General features: G+C 37.1%; 1 protein-coding gene across 1 annotated transcript in view; it reads left to right on the top strand.

The window, feature by feature from the left end:
* Window positions 1-1,221: 1,221 nt before the first annotated feature.
* Window positions 1,222-15,649, top strand: part of MAGT1 (magnesium transporter 1) — a gene marked incomplete at its 5' end in the record, with an annotated part of 29,575 nt that continues 15,147 nt past the window's right edge. Inside the window, 5 exon segments of the mRNA XM_018043808.1 lie at window positions 1,222-1,339; window positions 12,304-12,444; window positions 13,185-13,325; window positions 13,824-13,913; window positions 14,567-14,630. Of these exon segments, the coding sequence (XP_017899297.1) occupies window positions 1,222-1,339; window positions 12,304-12,444; window positions 13,185-13,325; window positions 13,824-13,913; window positions 14,567-14,630 (554 nt within the window).

Raw genomic sequence — 15,649 nt, 5'->3', positions numbered from 1 at the left:
GACGTGAATTTGAGTCAACTCCGGGAGTTGGTGATGGACAGGAAGGCCTAGTGTGCTGCAGTCCATGGCGTCGCAAAGAGTTGGACATGACTGAGCGACCGAACTGACTGAAGGTTGTGTAAAAGCTAGATGAATTATTTGGAAATAGATGATAAAGAACCTTGAATAACCAGTGAAAGAGCTTGGAGATTGTGTTCTGAAGGTAATAAAAAAGCACCAATGGTTTCTGAGAAGAGGAAGAGTATCAAGAAATAACTATTTAGAAAGATTGATGTATATTGCAATGTTTAAGGATTGGAGGAGGAGAAAGTAAAGAATGTCAATGTCAAAGAATTCAAATGTCAGATATTAAAGATCTAACTTTAGGTGACAGCAATGAAAATAAATGTGGAGGGATAGAATTAAAAGATAATCACACCCTGGAGAAGGAAATGGCTATGCACTCTGATATCTTGCCTGGGAAATCTCATGGACAGCGGAGCCTGGCAGGCTACAGTCCATGGAGTCGCAAAGAGTCAGACATGACTTAGCGACTAAAACAACAAACAACAATTGGAAACTGTAGAATAAACTTAAAGGTTTATTTCACAATCATGTAAATTCCATTTTGAGGGGGAAAGCTATTTTCTTATCTATTAGAATTCGGTGAAAATATTTTTTCTTATACTGTTACTCATCTCTTCACTTAATCTAATATTATGATTCCTATTTACACTCCTTAATCTTTCAGTTAACTTGTAACTGTCATTGCCAGTTGTTAGTGTTAACCATATTTATGAAGTGAAAATGTATGATACTATTAAATTCAAATTTAAGATAAACCAAAAAAAGATAATCACAGATGAAAAAATGTCAGATCTTAGAATTAAAAGCATATGGGAAATCAGGGAAAAGTAAAATATAGCTTGAGCTTTCAACTAATCTAAATTCTTTGTCTTTGAACTCTTAGAAGTAATTTAGCCTATTACAAATTGTAGCTAGATTTTTTCCAGTGAATTTAGAAGGAGCTTTTTGATAAGAAACAGGCACAAAGTATGAAGCAGAGTCAGATAATCACTACTTCTTGTTGAAATCCCCAACTCTTGATATAAGATTTCTCATACCAAAACAGTGGCAATGTTTTCCAAGGTTTGTCCTAACCCTATCAACAGAGCCTGACTTGCACTAGATTGTTCTTAAAAATGTTTTATATGTTATCTTTACAAATCCAATTGCATCCAGGCAAGCTGATGAAGAATTCCAGATCCTTGCAAACTCCTGGCGATATTCCAGTGCATTTACCAACAGGATATTTTTTGCTATGGTGGATTTTGATGAAGGCTCTGATGTATTTCAGATGGTAAGTTATTTGGTTATTCTGTTAAATAGAAATAGGTAAACTATATATAATGTGGAATACCTCTTTTTCAGTGGCTGCAAGAAGTTAAATAGGACTTGTCTTGTGTAAGATCTAGAGTAGTTGGTGAAATAAAAGCTGGACTTTAGCCAAACATGAATATGGTGGTAAATACTAACTTCTTAGAATATGGACATTGGGTAGAAATCATGTAAACATATATATATATATATTTTTTGGTGGTAAAATATAATAAAAAATGTACCACTTTGTTTTTAAGTGAACAGTTTATCAAGTAACTTTTTGATTCAGAACAAGAATCCCACTATTGTGTAATAGTGGCAAGAATACACAGAAGAACTGTCCAAAAAAGACCTTCATGACCCGGATAATCACGATGGTGTGATCACTCATCTAGAGCCAGACATCCTGGAATGTGAAGTCAAGTGGGCCTTAGAAAGCATCACTACAAACAAAGCTAGTGGAGGTGATGGCATTCCAGTTGAGCTATTTCAGATCCTGAAAGATGATGCTGTGAAAGTGTTGCACTCAATATGCCAGCAAATTTGGAAAACTCAGCAGTGGCCACAGGACTGGAAAAGGTCAGTTTTCATTCCAATCCCAAAGAAAGGCAATACCAAAGAATGCTCAAACTACTGCACAGTTGCACTCATCTCACATGCTAGTAAAGTAATGCTTAAAATTCTCTAACGCAGGCTTCAGCAATACGTGAACCGTGAACTTCCTGATGTTCAAGCTGGTTTTAGAAAAGGCAGAGGAACCAGAGATCAAATTGCCAACATCCTCTGGATCATGGAAAAAGCAAGAGAGTTCCAGAAAAACATCTATTTCTGCTTTATTGACTATGCAAAAGCCTTTGACTGTGTGGATCACAATTAACTGTGGAAAATTCTGAGAGACATGGGAATACCAAACCACCTAACCTGCCTCTTGAGAAATCTGTATGCAGGTCAGGAAGCAACAGTTAGAACTGGACATGGAACAACAGACTGGTTCCAAATAGGAAAAGGAGTATGTCAAGGCTGTATATTGTCACCCTGCTTATTTAACTTCTATGCAGAATACATCATGAGAAACGCTGGACTGGAAGAAACACAAGCTGGAATCAAGATTGCTGGGAGAAATATCAGTCACCTCAGATATGCAGATGACACCACCCTTATGGCAGAAAGTGAAGAGGAACTAAAAAGCCTCTTGATGAAAGTGAAAGAGGAGAGTGAAAAAGTTGGCTTAAAGTTCAACATTCAGAAAACGAAGATCATGGCATCTGGTCCCATCACTTCATGGGAAATAGATGGGGAAACAGTGGAAACAGTGTCAGACTTTATTTTTTTAGGCTCCAAAATCACTGGAGATGGTGACTGCAGCCATGAAATTAAAAGACGCTTACTCCTTGGAAGGAAAGCTGTGATCAACCTAGATAGCATATTCAAAACCGGAGACATTACTTTGCCAACTAAGGTCTGTCTAGTCAAGGCTATGGTTTTTCCTGTGGTCATGTATGGATGTGAGAGTTGGACTGTAAAGAAGGCTGAGCACCGAAGAATTGATGCTTTTGAACTGTGGTGTTGGAGAAGACTCTTGAGAGTCCCTTGGACTGCAAGGAGATCCAACTAGTCCATTCTGAAGGAGATTAGCCCTGGGTGTTCTTTGGAAGGAATGATGCTAAAGCTGAAACTCCAGTACTTTGGCCACCTGATGCGAAGAGTTGACTCATTGGAAAAGACTTTGATGCTGGGAGGGATTGGGGGCAGGAGGAGAAGGGGGCGACAGAGGATGAGATGGCTGGATGGCATCACTGACTCGATGGACATGAGTCTGAGTGAACTCTGGGAGTTGGTGATGGACAGGGAGGCCTGGCGTGCTGCGATTCATGGGGTTGCAAAGAGTCGGACATGACTGCGACTGAACTGACTGATAGAGTAATACTGTAGTTCTTGGTAAGAGCTAGGTACTTGCCTTTAACTTCTTGCAGCTTGTCTTAGTGAAAAGGCTCCTTCTTGTTCAACACTTAACTTTTTCCTGTGCCCTATATCCCATACCACTGGCTCTATCAATCATGACCTCTCTTACCTGTGTTTTTTTAAATTAAAACTATTCTTTGAGGAGCTTATGGTTCACGGCAAAATTGAGAGGTAGATACAAAGGTTTCATGTTATGTCTTATGCCCCTGCACGTGAATAGCCTCTCCATTATCAACATCCCCCACCAGAATGGTATGTTTGTTACAGTTGGTGAACCTCCATTAATACATCATAATCACCCAATGTGCATAGTTTATATAGTAGTTCACTCTTGGTCTTGTACATTCTGCTGATTTGGACAAATGTATAGTGAGATGTATCCATCAATATGTATTCATAAATAGTATTTTCACTGCCCTAAAATTCTCTGTACTCTACTAATTCCTCCCTCCACACTAACCCTTGGTAATCACTGATCTTTTAGCTGTGTCCACAGTTTGGCCTTTTCCAAAATGTCATATACTTGGAATCATACAGTATGTAGACTTTTCAGATTGACTTCTTTCACTTAGTAATATGAATGTAAAGTTCCTCCGTGTATTTTCATGGCTTGATGGCGCATTTCTTTTAAGAGCTAAATAATATCCTATTGTCTGGATATACCAGATTTTGTTTATTCATTCATGTACTGAAGAAATCTTGGTTGCTTCCAAGTTTTAGCAGTTATGAATAAAACTGTTATAAACACCTGTATGCAGGTTTTTATGCAGACACAAGTTTTAACTCCTTTGCATAAATACCAAAGAGCACAGTTGCTGGATCATATAGTATATTAAGGGCTTCCCTTGTAGCTCAGTTGGTAAAGAATCTGCCTGCAATGCAGGAGACCTGAGTTCGATTGCTGGAGAAGGAAACGGCAACCCACTCCACTATTCTTTCCTGGAGAATCCCATGGCCAAGGGAATCTGGCAGGTTACATACAATCTATGGGGTCACAAGAGTCAGACATGACTGAGCAACTAAGCAGTTATTTCTATCATACATTGTGTCTTTGATGTTGTATCTAAAAAATCATCACTATATCTGACGTCATCTAGATTTTCTACTATGTTATCTCTTAGGAGCTTTATATTTTGTCTTTTACTAAGGCCTTTGATCCATTTTGAGTTATTTTCTTTTTTCTGTTTTTGACCATGCTTTGCAGCATGCGGGATCTTATTCCCCAACCAGGGATTCAACCCATGTCTCCTGCATTGGAAGCGCAGAGTCCTAACCACTGGACTGCCAGGAAAGTCCCATTTTGAGTTATTTTTTGTGAACAGGATAAGGTCTGTGTCTAGGTTTTGTGGGGTTTTTTTGGTCTGTTTTTTTTTTTTGCTCATGGATATCTAGTTATTTTAACACCATTTGTTAAAACTATACTTTCTCCACGTAATTGCTTTTTCTCTTTTGTTGACAATCAGATGACTATATGTGGTTCTACTTCTGGGCTTTTTATTCTGTTCCTTTGGATACCGCACTGTTTCGATTGTTGTTGTTCAGTTGCTAAGTCAAGTCTCACTCTTTGCGACCCCATGAACTGCAGCACACCAGACTTCTCTGTCTTCACTGTCTCCTGGAGTTTACTCATTTCTGTCATTCGTTTCACTTATATATAGGTACATACGCACATACAGTTGAATACATTGCTGCTATTATTTTGAACAAACTGTTATGTGTTAATTAAGAATAAGAAAAACAAGTTTTTATTTTACCTTCACTTACTCCCTTTTCAGTCCCTTTCTTTCTTTATGTAGATTCAAGTTTCCAGCCTACCTTATTTCCCTTTACTCTAAAGAACTTCTTTTAACATTTCTTGTAAGGGATTCCCTCAAGCTTTGTTTGTCTGAAAGTCTTTATTTGTCCTTCACTTTTTGGGGGAAGAAGTTTATTTTTAAAATTTTTAACTGTGCTAGGTCTTCATTGCAGCACACAGGCTCTTTGTTGGGGTGTGCAGGCTTTCTCTAGTCACAGTGTGAGAGGGCTTCTCTAGTTGTGGCACATGGGCTTTAGAGTGTACAGGTTCAGTAGTTGCTGCACACAGGCTTAGTTGCCCCACAGCATGTGGGATCTTAGTTTCCCGACTAGGGATTGAACCTGGATCCCATGCATTGGAACGTGGATTCTTAATCACTGGCCCACCAGGGAAGTCCCTCTCTTTCACTTTTGAAGAATAATTTCACAGAGTATTTTTTTCCTCTCAACACTTTAAATATTTCACTCCACTTTCTTCCTGTTTGCATGGTTTCTGAAAAGAAGTTGGATGTAATTCTTATCTCTCTTACTTTATGGGTAAAGCATTTTATTCCTCTGACTTCTTTAAGAGTTTTTTCTTTATCTCTGATTTCTTTGAGTTAAATTATATGCATGGGTATAATGTTGTTGGCATTTATCCACCACTTATTCTTAGAGCTTTCTGAATCTGTGGTTTAGAGTCTGACATTACTTTGGGAAATTTCTCAGTCATTAATATTTCTTCTGTTCCTTTCTCTTTCTTCTGGTATTCCCATTATGTATGTGTTACACCTTTTGTATACCCACAGTCCCTGGATATTCTGTTTTGTTTTGTTTTTGTCTTTGTTCTCTTTACTTTTCACTTTTCAAGGATTCTATTGATAGATCCTCTAGCTCAGAGATATTTCAGCCATGTCCTGTATACTGAGTCCATCAAAGGCATTCTTCATTTCTGTTACAGTGGTTTTCATCTCTGGTATTTCTTTTTGGTTCTTTTTAGGATTTCCATCTCTCATGTTATTCATCTATTTTTGCTTGCTGTCTACTTTATCCTTCAGCCCTAGTGTTGCTTGACAGCCCTTCTTAGAGTATACTTACTTATGGACAGAGCCAGTATCTTGTAGCTATTAGTGCTAAGCACATAATAGATGTTCAAGTAAATGTCAAACAAATGGCTTAATGTTCCATTTTACAGTATGTTACTGTGCTGGTCATATTCTAATCTCACACAGCGCCATAAATCAAAATCAGTGTATTCATAAAACATGCTGCAACCTAAAAGATTAGTGCATTTAGGCTTTTTTAGACCAAAGGAAACAGTTTTTAGAGTTTAAGAAATTGCTTTCTCATTCTCTACTATTCATGCAAAGATTGTTTTGGAAATTAAAAATTGTAATTTCACTTATTTTACCAAGATACACATAAAGTTTTCTTCTACATCAAACATCTTTTAATATCAATGACCTTTTTAGAGCTATATTTAGAGTTAGTGGTATAAGGATGGTAGTGTGTCCATCTGTGGAATAAATTCAAATCTTTCTCCAAAGAATATTGTTATATGCCACAGCATACAAAAGCCATGCATGGATAAAAAGTGATAAGCTACCAAAAACTGTACATCTTATTTTGGCTCTTTAACATCTAAGGATTGTCAAAGCCTATAAGATTTAAAAACAAATTTTAATTGTGAGAAAATATGTGTGTGTGCATGCTAAGTTGCTTTAGTCGTGTGTGGCTCTTTGTGATCCTATGAAATATAGCCATCAGGCTTCTCTGTCCACGGGATTCATCAGGCAAGAATACTGGAGTGGGTTGCCATGTCCTCCAGGGGATCTTCCCAACCCAGAGATTGAACCTGCATCTCTTGTATCTCTGGTATTGGCAGGCAGGTTCTTTACCACTAGTGCTGAAATGTACTATCTTAACCATTCTTGAATGTAGTTCAGTAGTATTTAGTACCTTCACATTTCTGTATAACCAATCTCCAGAACTCTTTTCACCTTGTACAATGAAACTGAAACTCTTTACACATCAAATAACTCTTTATTCCCTCTTCCCCCAGCCCTTGGAAACTATCATTCTGCTTTCTATCTCAGTGAATTTGACTGTTGTCAGTACCTCATATAAGTCGAATCATACATACTTGTCTTTTTGTGACTGTCTTATTTCACTTAGTGTACTGTCCTCGAAGTTGATCCATGTTGTTGCATGCATCCAAATTGTCTTGCTTTTGGGACTTCCCTAATGTGTCTCAGGGACTTCCCCAGTGGCTAAGACTCCACGCCCCCAACGCAAGGAGACTGAGTTTGATCCCTGGTTGGTAAAGTAGATCTCACATGCCACAACTAAAACTCAGAGCAGCCAAATAAATAAATAAATATTAAAATTTTTTTTTCCTTGCTTTGAAAGGCTGAATAATGTTGCATTGTATGCATATACCACATTTTATTTATTCATTCATCTGTTGATGGATACTTGGGTTGCTTCCACCTTTTGGCTATTGTGAATAATGCTGCTATCAACATAGGTATGCAGATACCTCTTCAAGACCCTGCTTTTAGTTCTTTTAGATTTAAACTCACAAGTGGAATTACCAGATCATATGGTAGTTCTATTTTTCATTTTTTTAGTAACATTCATATTGTTTTCCATAGCAGCTGCACCATTTTGCATTATTTTTTGATAGTAGTTATCCTAATGAGTGTGAGATGGTGTCTCATTGTGGTTTTGATTTGTAATTCTTTAATGATTAGATGTAGAATATCTTTTCATGTGCTTGTTGGCAATTTGTATATCTTTTTTGAGAAATGTCTATCCATATCTGTTGCCCAATTTAAAAAAATTATTTGTTTATTTTTAGTTATGATGGGTCTTCATTGCTTTGTGTGGGCTTTATCTAGTTGCGGTGAATGGGGGCTACTCTTTGTTGTGGTATGTGGATTTCTCATTGTGGTGCTTCTCATTGCAGAGCACAGGCTCTAGGCACACGGGCTTTAGTAGTTGTAGCACATGGGCTCAGTAGTTGTGGCTCCCAGGTTCTAGAGCACTGGCTCAATAGTTTTGGCTCATGGGCTTAGTTGCTCCGTGGCATGTGGAACTTCCCAGATCAGGAATCAAACCTGTGTTCCCTGCATTACAAGGCAAATTCTTATCTACTGTGCCACCAGGGAAGTCCCTTTGTCCAACTTTTCTTTTCCTGTGCCCAATTTTTAGTAAATGGGTTTTTTAGTTGTAGTTCTTTATATTGTCTCAATATTAGCCCCTTATCAGATATATATTTTTTTTACCATTGCTTTTTCACTGTTGATTGTGTCTATAGATTACAAAATACTTTTAAAGAGCTGATTTGGTGTAAAGATGTTATACTAGTAATCATTGAAATACAAACTATAATAATGGTGTTATTATATAAATTATATAGTATATAAATGTTGTTATATAATTATATGTATTGTATAAGTTAAATTATATATATTATTACAATATTTACCCATTAGATCAACTTTTGGCAAGAATGTAAGGAAACATACCTTCCTGTGTTGCTGGGTAGGAGTGTTAATTGGTACAGCCACTTTTGAAGGCATGTTGGCTCTATCCATCTTCATTTAAAATGTTTCTGCTCTATGAACTAATTATTCCATTTCTAGAGAAACATTTTCACATATATACAGGAAAATATGTTCACGACTCTTTCTTAAAACATCCTTTTTAATTGGGAAAAAAGGAAAAAACTAAATTGCCAACAATAGCATAATTACTTAGTAAACTATGAGAGCATACATATATATGTATGTATACCAACCTCAACATATATATATATATATATATATATATATGCTGTGCTTAGTCACACAGTTGTGTCCAACTCTTTGTGACCCCATGGACTGTAGCCCTCCAGGCTCCTCTGTCCATGGGGATTCTCCAGGCTCCTCTGTCCATGGGGATTCTCCAGGCAAGAATGTTGGAGTGGGTTGCCATGCCCTCCTCCAGGGGATCTTCCCAACCCAGAGATTTAACCCAGGTCTCCTGCATTGCAGGCGGATCCTTTACCATCTGAGCCACCCATATTATATGAGGCTTCCCTGGTGTGTGTGTGTGTGTGTGTGTGTGTGTGTGTGTGTGTGTGTGTGTGTGTGTGTGTGTATACACACACTGTTATGGATAGATCTCAAACACGGTTGAATAAAAAAAGCAAAATGAAAGGTAGAATATTTCAGTTAATGTGATACCATTTTTGTTAAATAAGGCAGACACAAAACAATATTATGTTTTCTGCTAGTATATACACATGTATATGAATAAATTCAGAAAGGTCTATAAATGGTAATAGTGGCTGGCAGAATGGACTGGAGTTGGTCCTTATAACCCTGTAATTTTTTGTTTTTAATTTCATACAGGAAATGGATTTCATATATTACATAGGTCTTTTAGACACATATGTATATATGTATATTTTAAATCCAAAGGTGGTATAGTAGTCCCTGCTTATCCACAGGGGATACATTCTGAGACTCTGAAACTGCAAATAGTACTGAACCCTATATGTAACTATATTTTTTCCTATACATACATATGTACATACCTACCTATGATAAAGTTTAACTTATAAATTAAGCACAGTAAGAGTAGCAATAATAATAACAAAATAGAAGAATTAAAACAATATAGGCTCAGATGGTAAAGCAGGTGCTTGCACTGCAAGAGACCCAGGTTTGATCCCTTGGTTGGGAAAATCCCCTGGAGAAGGGAATGACAACCTACTCCAGTATTCTTCTTGCCTGGGAAATCCCAAGAACAGAGGAACCTGATGGTCTACAGTCCATGGGGTCATAAAGAGTCTGGGTGACTGAGAGACTAACAGATTCACTGTAATGAAAGTTATGTGAGTGTGGTCTCTCTCACAATATCTTATTATACAAATTTATCTTTTCTATCTTGATTAAGCACTTATCACTTACCGTAATTTTTTCAGTGGAACAGCAAAGTTAGCAGATTTCTTTTCCTTTACAATTTCACGAAGATAGCAACCTCAGCAAGTGATTTTTTTTCTGTCCTTATTGAGAGCTTTCACCTTTCCACTTAAAGGAAGCACTTCATGGCTTCTCTTTGGCATATCTCATTGCCAGCATCACTACTCTTGTGTTTTGGGGCATTATTAAGTAAAATAAGGGTTACTTGAATACAAGCATTGTGATATCACAACAGTTGATCTGAAAACCAAGACAGCTACTAAATGACTAATGGGTGGGATATGCTGGACAAAGGGATCATTCACATCCTGGGTAAGATGGTGAGAGATTTCATCACACTGCTCAGAATGGCTGCAATTTAAAATTTTTGAATTGTTTGATTCTGGAATTCTCCACTTAGTATTTTCAGACTGCAGTTGACCACAGATAACTTAAACTTTAGAAAGTGAAACTGTGGACAAGTGGGGACCACCATATAAATAAACAACTATTGAAGAGTTTGGCCTAAAATTTGGGAAGCACTTTGGCGGCATGAACACTATTCAGGTCTTAGTTTTGTGGACTCAAACTGAATTTTTAACAGCGTAGCCAGAATTTATCTAGCTCTGCAGACTTTGTGTACACTCGCCAAACCCTAAAAATCCATGGACATTGGTAATCAAAGAGCTAAATTTTTAAATTCACTAATTCAGCATCTTTTACTGCCAAGAAGGCCAAACTAATCATATATCTAATCGGTATACCCTCTCCCCTTATAGGAAAGTTAAAAAAAAAAAAACTACTCTTAGAAGGGTTACTCTTAAGTATAGAATCAAAGCAAGGGAGTGGGTTATTTTATTGGTTGATGTCTTTAAAGTGAAAGTGAAGTCGCTCAGTCATGTCCGACTCTTTGCAACCCCGTGGACTGTAGCCTACCAGGCTCCTCATCCATGACATTCCCCAGGCAAGAGTACTGGAGTGGGTTGCCATTTCCTTCTTCAGGGGATCTTCCCAACCCAGGAATTGAACCTGGGTCTCCCGCATTGGAGGTAGACGCTTTAACCTCTGAGCCACCAGGGAAGCCCAAAATATTTCTTTGAGCCCCTTTTTGTTGGTGGGAGGCAAGAATACTGGAGTGGGTTGCCATTCCCTTCTCCAGGAGATCTTCCCTATTCAGGGATTGAACCTGGGTCTCCCACACTGTAGGCAGATGCTTTACCGTCTGAGCCACCAGGGAAGTCTTTAAGTTATAGTTACTTTATACAAGCCAATCTCTGTTAAAAGGGTTACCTGCTGAGAGCACCTGAATGCTTGCATCTGTTGGTGATCATCTTTTCCCTGGACTTAACATTTTCTATTTTCTGCAAGTATTATCACATCAGGAAAGATACAATGCAAATGAGTAGGTCTTAGATTCTTTACCTTAGCAATTCCAGTGTTATCTTAAGAATATCATGGTCTCATGACAGAGAAATGTTATGCTTATCACTAAATACTTATGAACCTTTTAGAATTGACTATTTCTGCTGATTGGTTACCATTTTGTATTGGTTTTCCCTACAATAGAGTACTCTCTTACCTGATCTTCTTTCCTCCACATTGAGAACGTGCTCTATTTGAAGCATACCTAAGCTGCTGCTGCTGCTGCTAAGTCACTTTAGTGGTGTCCAACTCTGGGCAACTCCATAGACGGCAGCCCACCAGGCTCCCCCCATCTCTGGGATTCTCCAGGCAAGAATACTGGAGTGGGTTGCCATTTCCTTCTCCAATGCATGAAAGTGAAAAGTGAAAGTGAAGTTGCTCAGTCATGTCCAACTCTTTGTGACCCCACGAACTGCAGCCTACCAGGCTTCTCCATCCATGGGATTTTCCAGGCAAGAGTACTGGAGTGGGGTGCCATTGCCTTCTCCTATTACCTAAGCTACATGAGACAATTTTAGTTCTCGTAAATGTATTCTTTTTTTGCATAATGTCAGAACAGATTAAAGTAATTGTGGTATGGGAAATTTTCCATTTTAAAGGAGTAAAATGTAGGTTTCTTAGCTAGGAATTTACATTTTGTCAGTAAAGTGTACTAGTTAAGGTCACAAGCAGCCTTGGGTTTGACTCTTGGATCATTTACCACTTTCCTTAGATGAATCACTTAACCCACCTAAACCTGGGCTTATTTGTCTTTGTAAAATGCCTAAATTTCAAGATATTTGCTGTTAAGATTTTTTTTTCTGTTAATTTGTATTCTCATGGACTACTTTTTATTCAGCTAAACATGAATTCAGCTCCAACTTTCATCAACTTTCCTGCAAAAGGGAAGCCCAAGCGGGGTGATACATATGAGTTGCAGGTGCGTGGATTTTCAGCTGAGCAGATTGCCCGGTGGATTGCTGACAGAACTGATGTCAATGTAAGTTTCCTTGCTTTGTAGAAAGTTACTTTGTCATTATCCACTTATTCTTCTGGGAGGTCCTAATTGGTCTCGTCCTTATATCACTGAGATGGTGATAGTTTGTCAGTCCCTTTATCAGTAGCATTTAACAGAATCATCCTGATGAAAGAGTGACGTTAAAACATACTCTATTACTTAGTCAATTCAGCATGGAAACCACTCTTTCGTCCTCATTAAATCCATGGAGTATCTAGTTGTACTTGGCAATACTTAGTAATACTTAGTAAATACTTAGTAATACTTCTTAATCTAAAAGATGTATATGTGTGCTCAGTCACTTCAGTCATGTCCAACTCTTTGCAACACCATGGACTGTAGCCCGCCAGGCTCCCCTGCCCGTGGGATTCTCCAGGCAGGAATACTGGAGTGGGTTGCCATTTCCTCCTCCAGGGGATCTTTACAACCCAGGGATCAAACCTTTGTCTCCTGCATCTCCTGCCTTGGCAGGTGGATTCTTTACCACTAGCGCCACCTGGGAATTCCCTAAAAGATGTTATGTTGTGGTTAAAAAGAATATTGCATCCATACCATTTTAGGATACATTGTAGGCTATTTTAATTAGGATGAAAAGAAAAAGTGTAATTTTTTCATGAAAGTAACCACACTAATTTTGATTGTTTTCATTTCAAATTATTTTGATCTATATACTTAATGAATAAATTTCATATTTTAAAATGTTTTTCTCTCCTTTTCATTAGATTAGAGTAATTAGACCCCCAAATTATGCTGGTCCCCTTATGTTGGGATTGCTTTTGGCTGTTATTGGTGGACTTGTGTATCTTCGAAGGAGCAATATGGAATTTCTCTTTAATAAAACTGGATGGGCTTTTGCTGCTCTGGTGAGTGAATGTTGGAAGAAAAATTGTTTAGATAAAACTCCTAATATTACATTGTTAGGTGGCATTTTGTTTCTTTCTTATCTGTGGGAAAAAATTTTATATATTGATATTTTTATTTTTTACCTTAAAATCAGTTTGTTTCCTCCATTATCTCATTAGTATGGCAAGAGCTTGAAGGAACTCCTTGTACCTAGTTTTTATTCAACCTGAAAGACTCACCCCTATGAAAATCTCCATTCTTTAAATTCTTCTAAAAGGCTTTTCAGTATTCAATTTTAAACTTGTATCAGTTTATTTGTAGTTTTAAAACAGTGCTTTCCTTTCAAAGTAAATATTGATTCTTGTGGTCCTTATGATGAAATACAAGCTTTTTTTTCATTTATGGAAAAATTTTTTTCATGTATTACTTGAGAGGTATACTTTTCATATACCTGTTAATTTAATTAAAGTGGGACCATACCATATTATATGAGTATTTCATTTTTTTTTGTTTCCTAGTGTTTTGTGCTTGCTATGACATCTGGTCAAATGTGGAACCATATAAGAGGACCACCGTATGCTCATAAGAATCCCCACACAGGACATGTGGTAAGGGAAGTCCAGAATTTCTTTACATTATATACCAAAGTTAACCTTAATGATTAATATCCTGTTAGATCAGTGCTAGTATATGAAGAAACTCGATTTAGTTTTGACTTTTCAATCACTCTGTATTAATGAACTTCAATTGCTAAAAAGACTATGCCATACTCTTAAAAGGGGGAAGTTTTTTTTTAATCCTTTTTGATGAGTTCTTTTGAGTAAGCTGGCTAAGAATGAAAGTCAGTCTTCAACTAAATAGAATAATTGATCAAGTACTTGACCATTTACTGTTTCTAGGCAATGTACTAGGTATTATTAGATAGAGTGATACAAAAAATGTAGTCCCTGTTTTCATGGAGTTTATATTATTTTACCTCATGGTCTTGTACACTAAAATACTAGTTTTCTCATTTGTTGAAAACATAGTATAAGTATAATGAATAAGTACAAATAAATGTAAGTATGAATAAATAATAAATAACACAGAGATAGCTTTTATTTTAGTCAAACTTTTTACAGGTGAATTCTACAGATCCAGTGTTTATATACATCAGATGAATTAATAATTTCATAGTATTTAAAAATAGCCAATTTTAGGATTACATTACCAAATTTTAACATTTATTTAAAGATTAAATTTTGTCTTTTTTTTTCCCCAGAATTATATCCATGGAAGCAGCCAAGCTCAATTTGTAGCTGAAACACACATTGTTCTTCTGTTCAGTATCCTCTTTATAATAAGTTCTTGGTGCCACATTTTAATTTGTCTATTTTCTCACATTCCAGTGTTTTCTCTGTAGCGTTTGGTTGAGGTTGCTGTCTTATTAATGCAAGTCATAATATCTTTGGAATTATATTACTGTATCACTTGCCCTAGCCTGATCAGCTGAAGACCTCTAGGGACAAACCTGCAGTCTGATAAAGCCAAGTTTATTGTATCATTGCTACAAGGGAAACTAAATCAGAGGAACCATGGGATTTCTTATCTAAGGAAAGATAGAGTTGTTATAGGACTTAAGGAAAGATAGTGCTTAGATGAAATGTAAATGAAGCAATGTTTTGATGAACTCAAAGCAAAGCCAGGCTAAGTGTAAAGAGGTCAGTGTCAAGTCTGGACTGAAGTGGATCCAGAATTTTGTTTCCTGGAAACTACAAAGTTCAGATAAATGTACAGTTTGTTTTCAGAAACTCCTTTTTTGAAGCTCTGTCACTTTGGTTCTGAATTGAGGCTACTTAGAAATTGTACTTGTAGATCGAGTGACTTAAATCCTCCAGGTAAGAATGGAATATTTCCTTCTTACTTATGTAGTTTGAATCAGTTTATTATTTTAGATTACAGTGTTCCTCATTGAGTAGGAAAGCAGTAGTTACTCAAAGATGGAGTTTGTTTTGACATTTACAGCTGCAGCATGTCCTAGGGAGAAATATTATTTCCTGTGAACTATGCAGCTACTTTATATGTGTGTTTTCCTGTTCTCTGTCCCATAGGACAGATTTTTACTTTCTCACATCTGAAAATAGATGTCTCTGTAAGCTGCAAGGGTAGATAACAGTGATATCAGATAGGTAAGAGTATACACTTCTTAGTATTACTGAGTATAGTTTACCTACCTGAATGCATAGGCAGTGACTCTGTGAAACAAATCAACAAGGTGAACGATGTAATGTTCTTTTAGGTTGTGCTTCTCAGGCAAGGAGTCCTGATATTGACATATTGAAATCAGTTGTAGCCCAGACAGTTA

The sequence above is a fragment of the Capra hircus genome (assembly GCF_001704415.2).
Source record: "Capra hircus breed San Clemente chromosome X unlocalized genomic scaffold, ASM170441v1, whole genome shotgun sequence".
In the NCBI taxonomy this organism is placed as follows: Eukaryota; Metazoa; Chordata; class Mammalia; order Artiodactyla; family Bovidae; genus Capra; species Capra hircus.
Note: the sequence above shows the minus strand (reverse complement) of the source record. Positions and strands in the feature narration are given on the sequence as shown.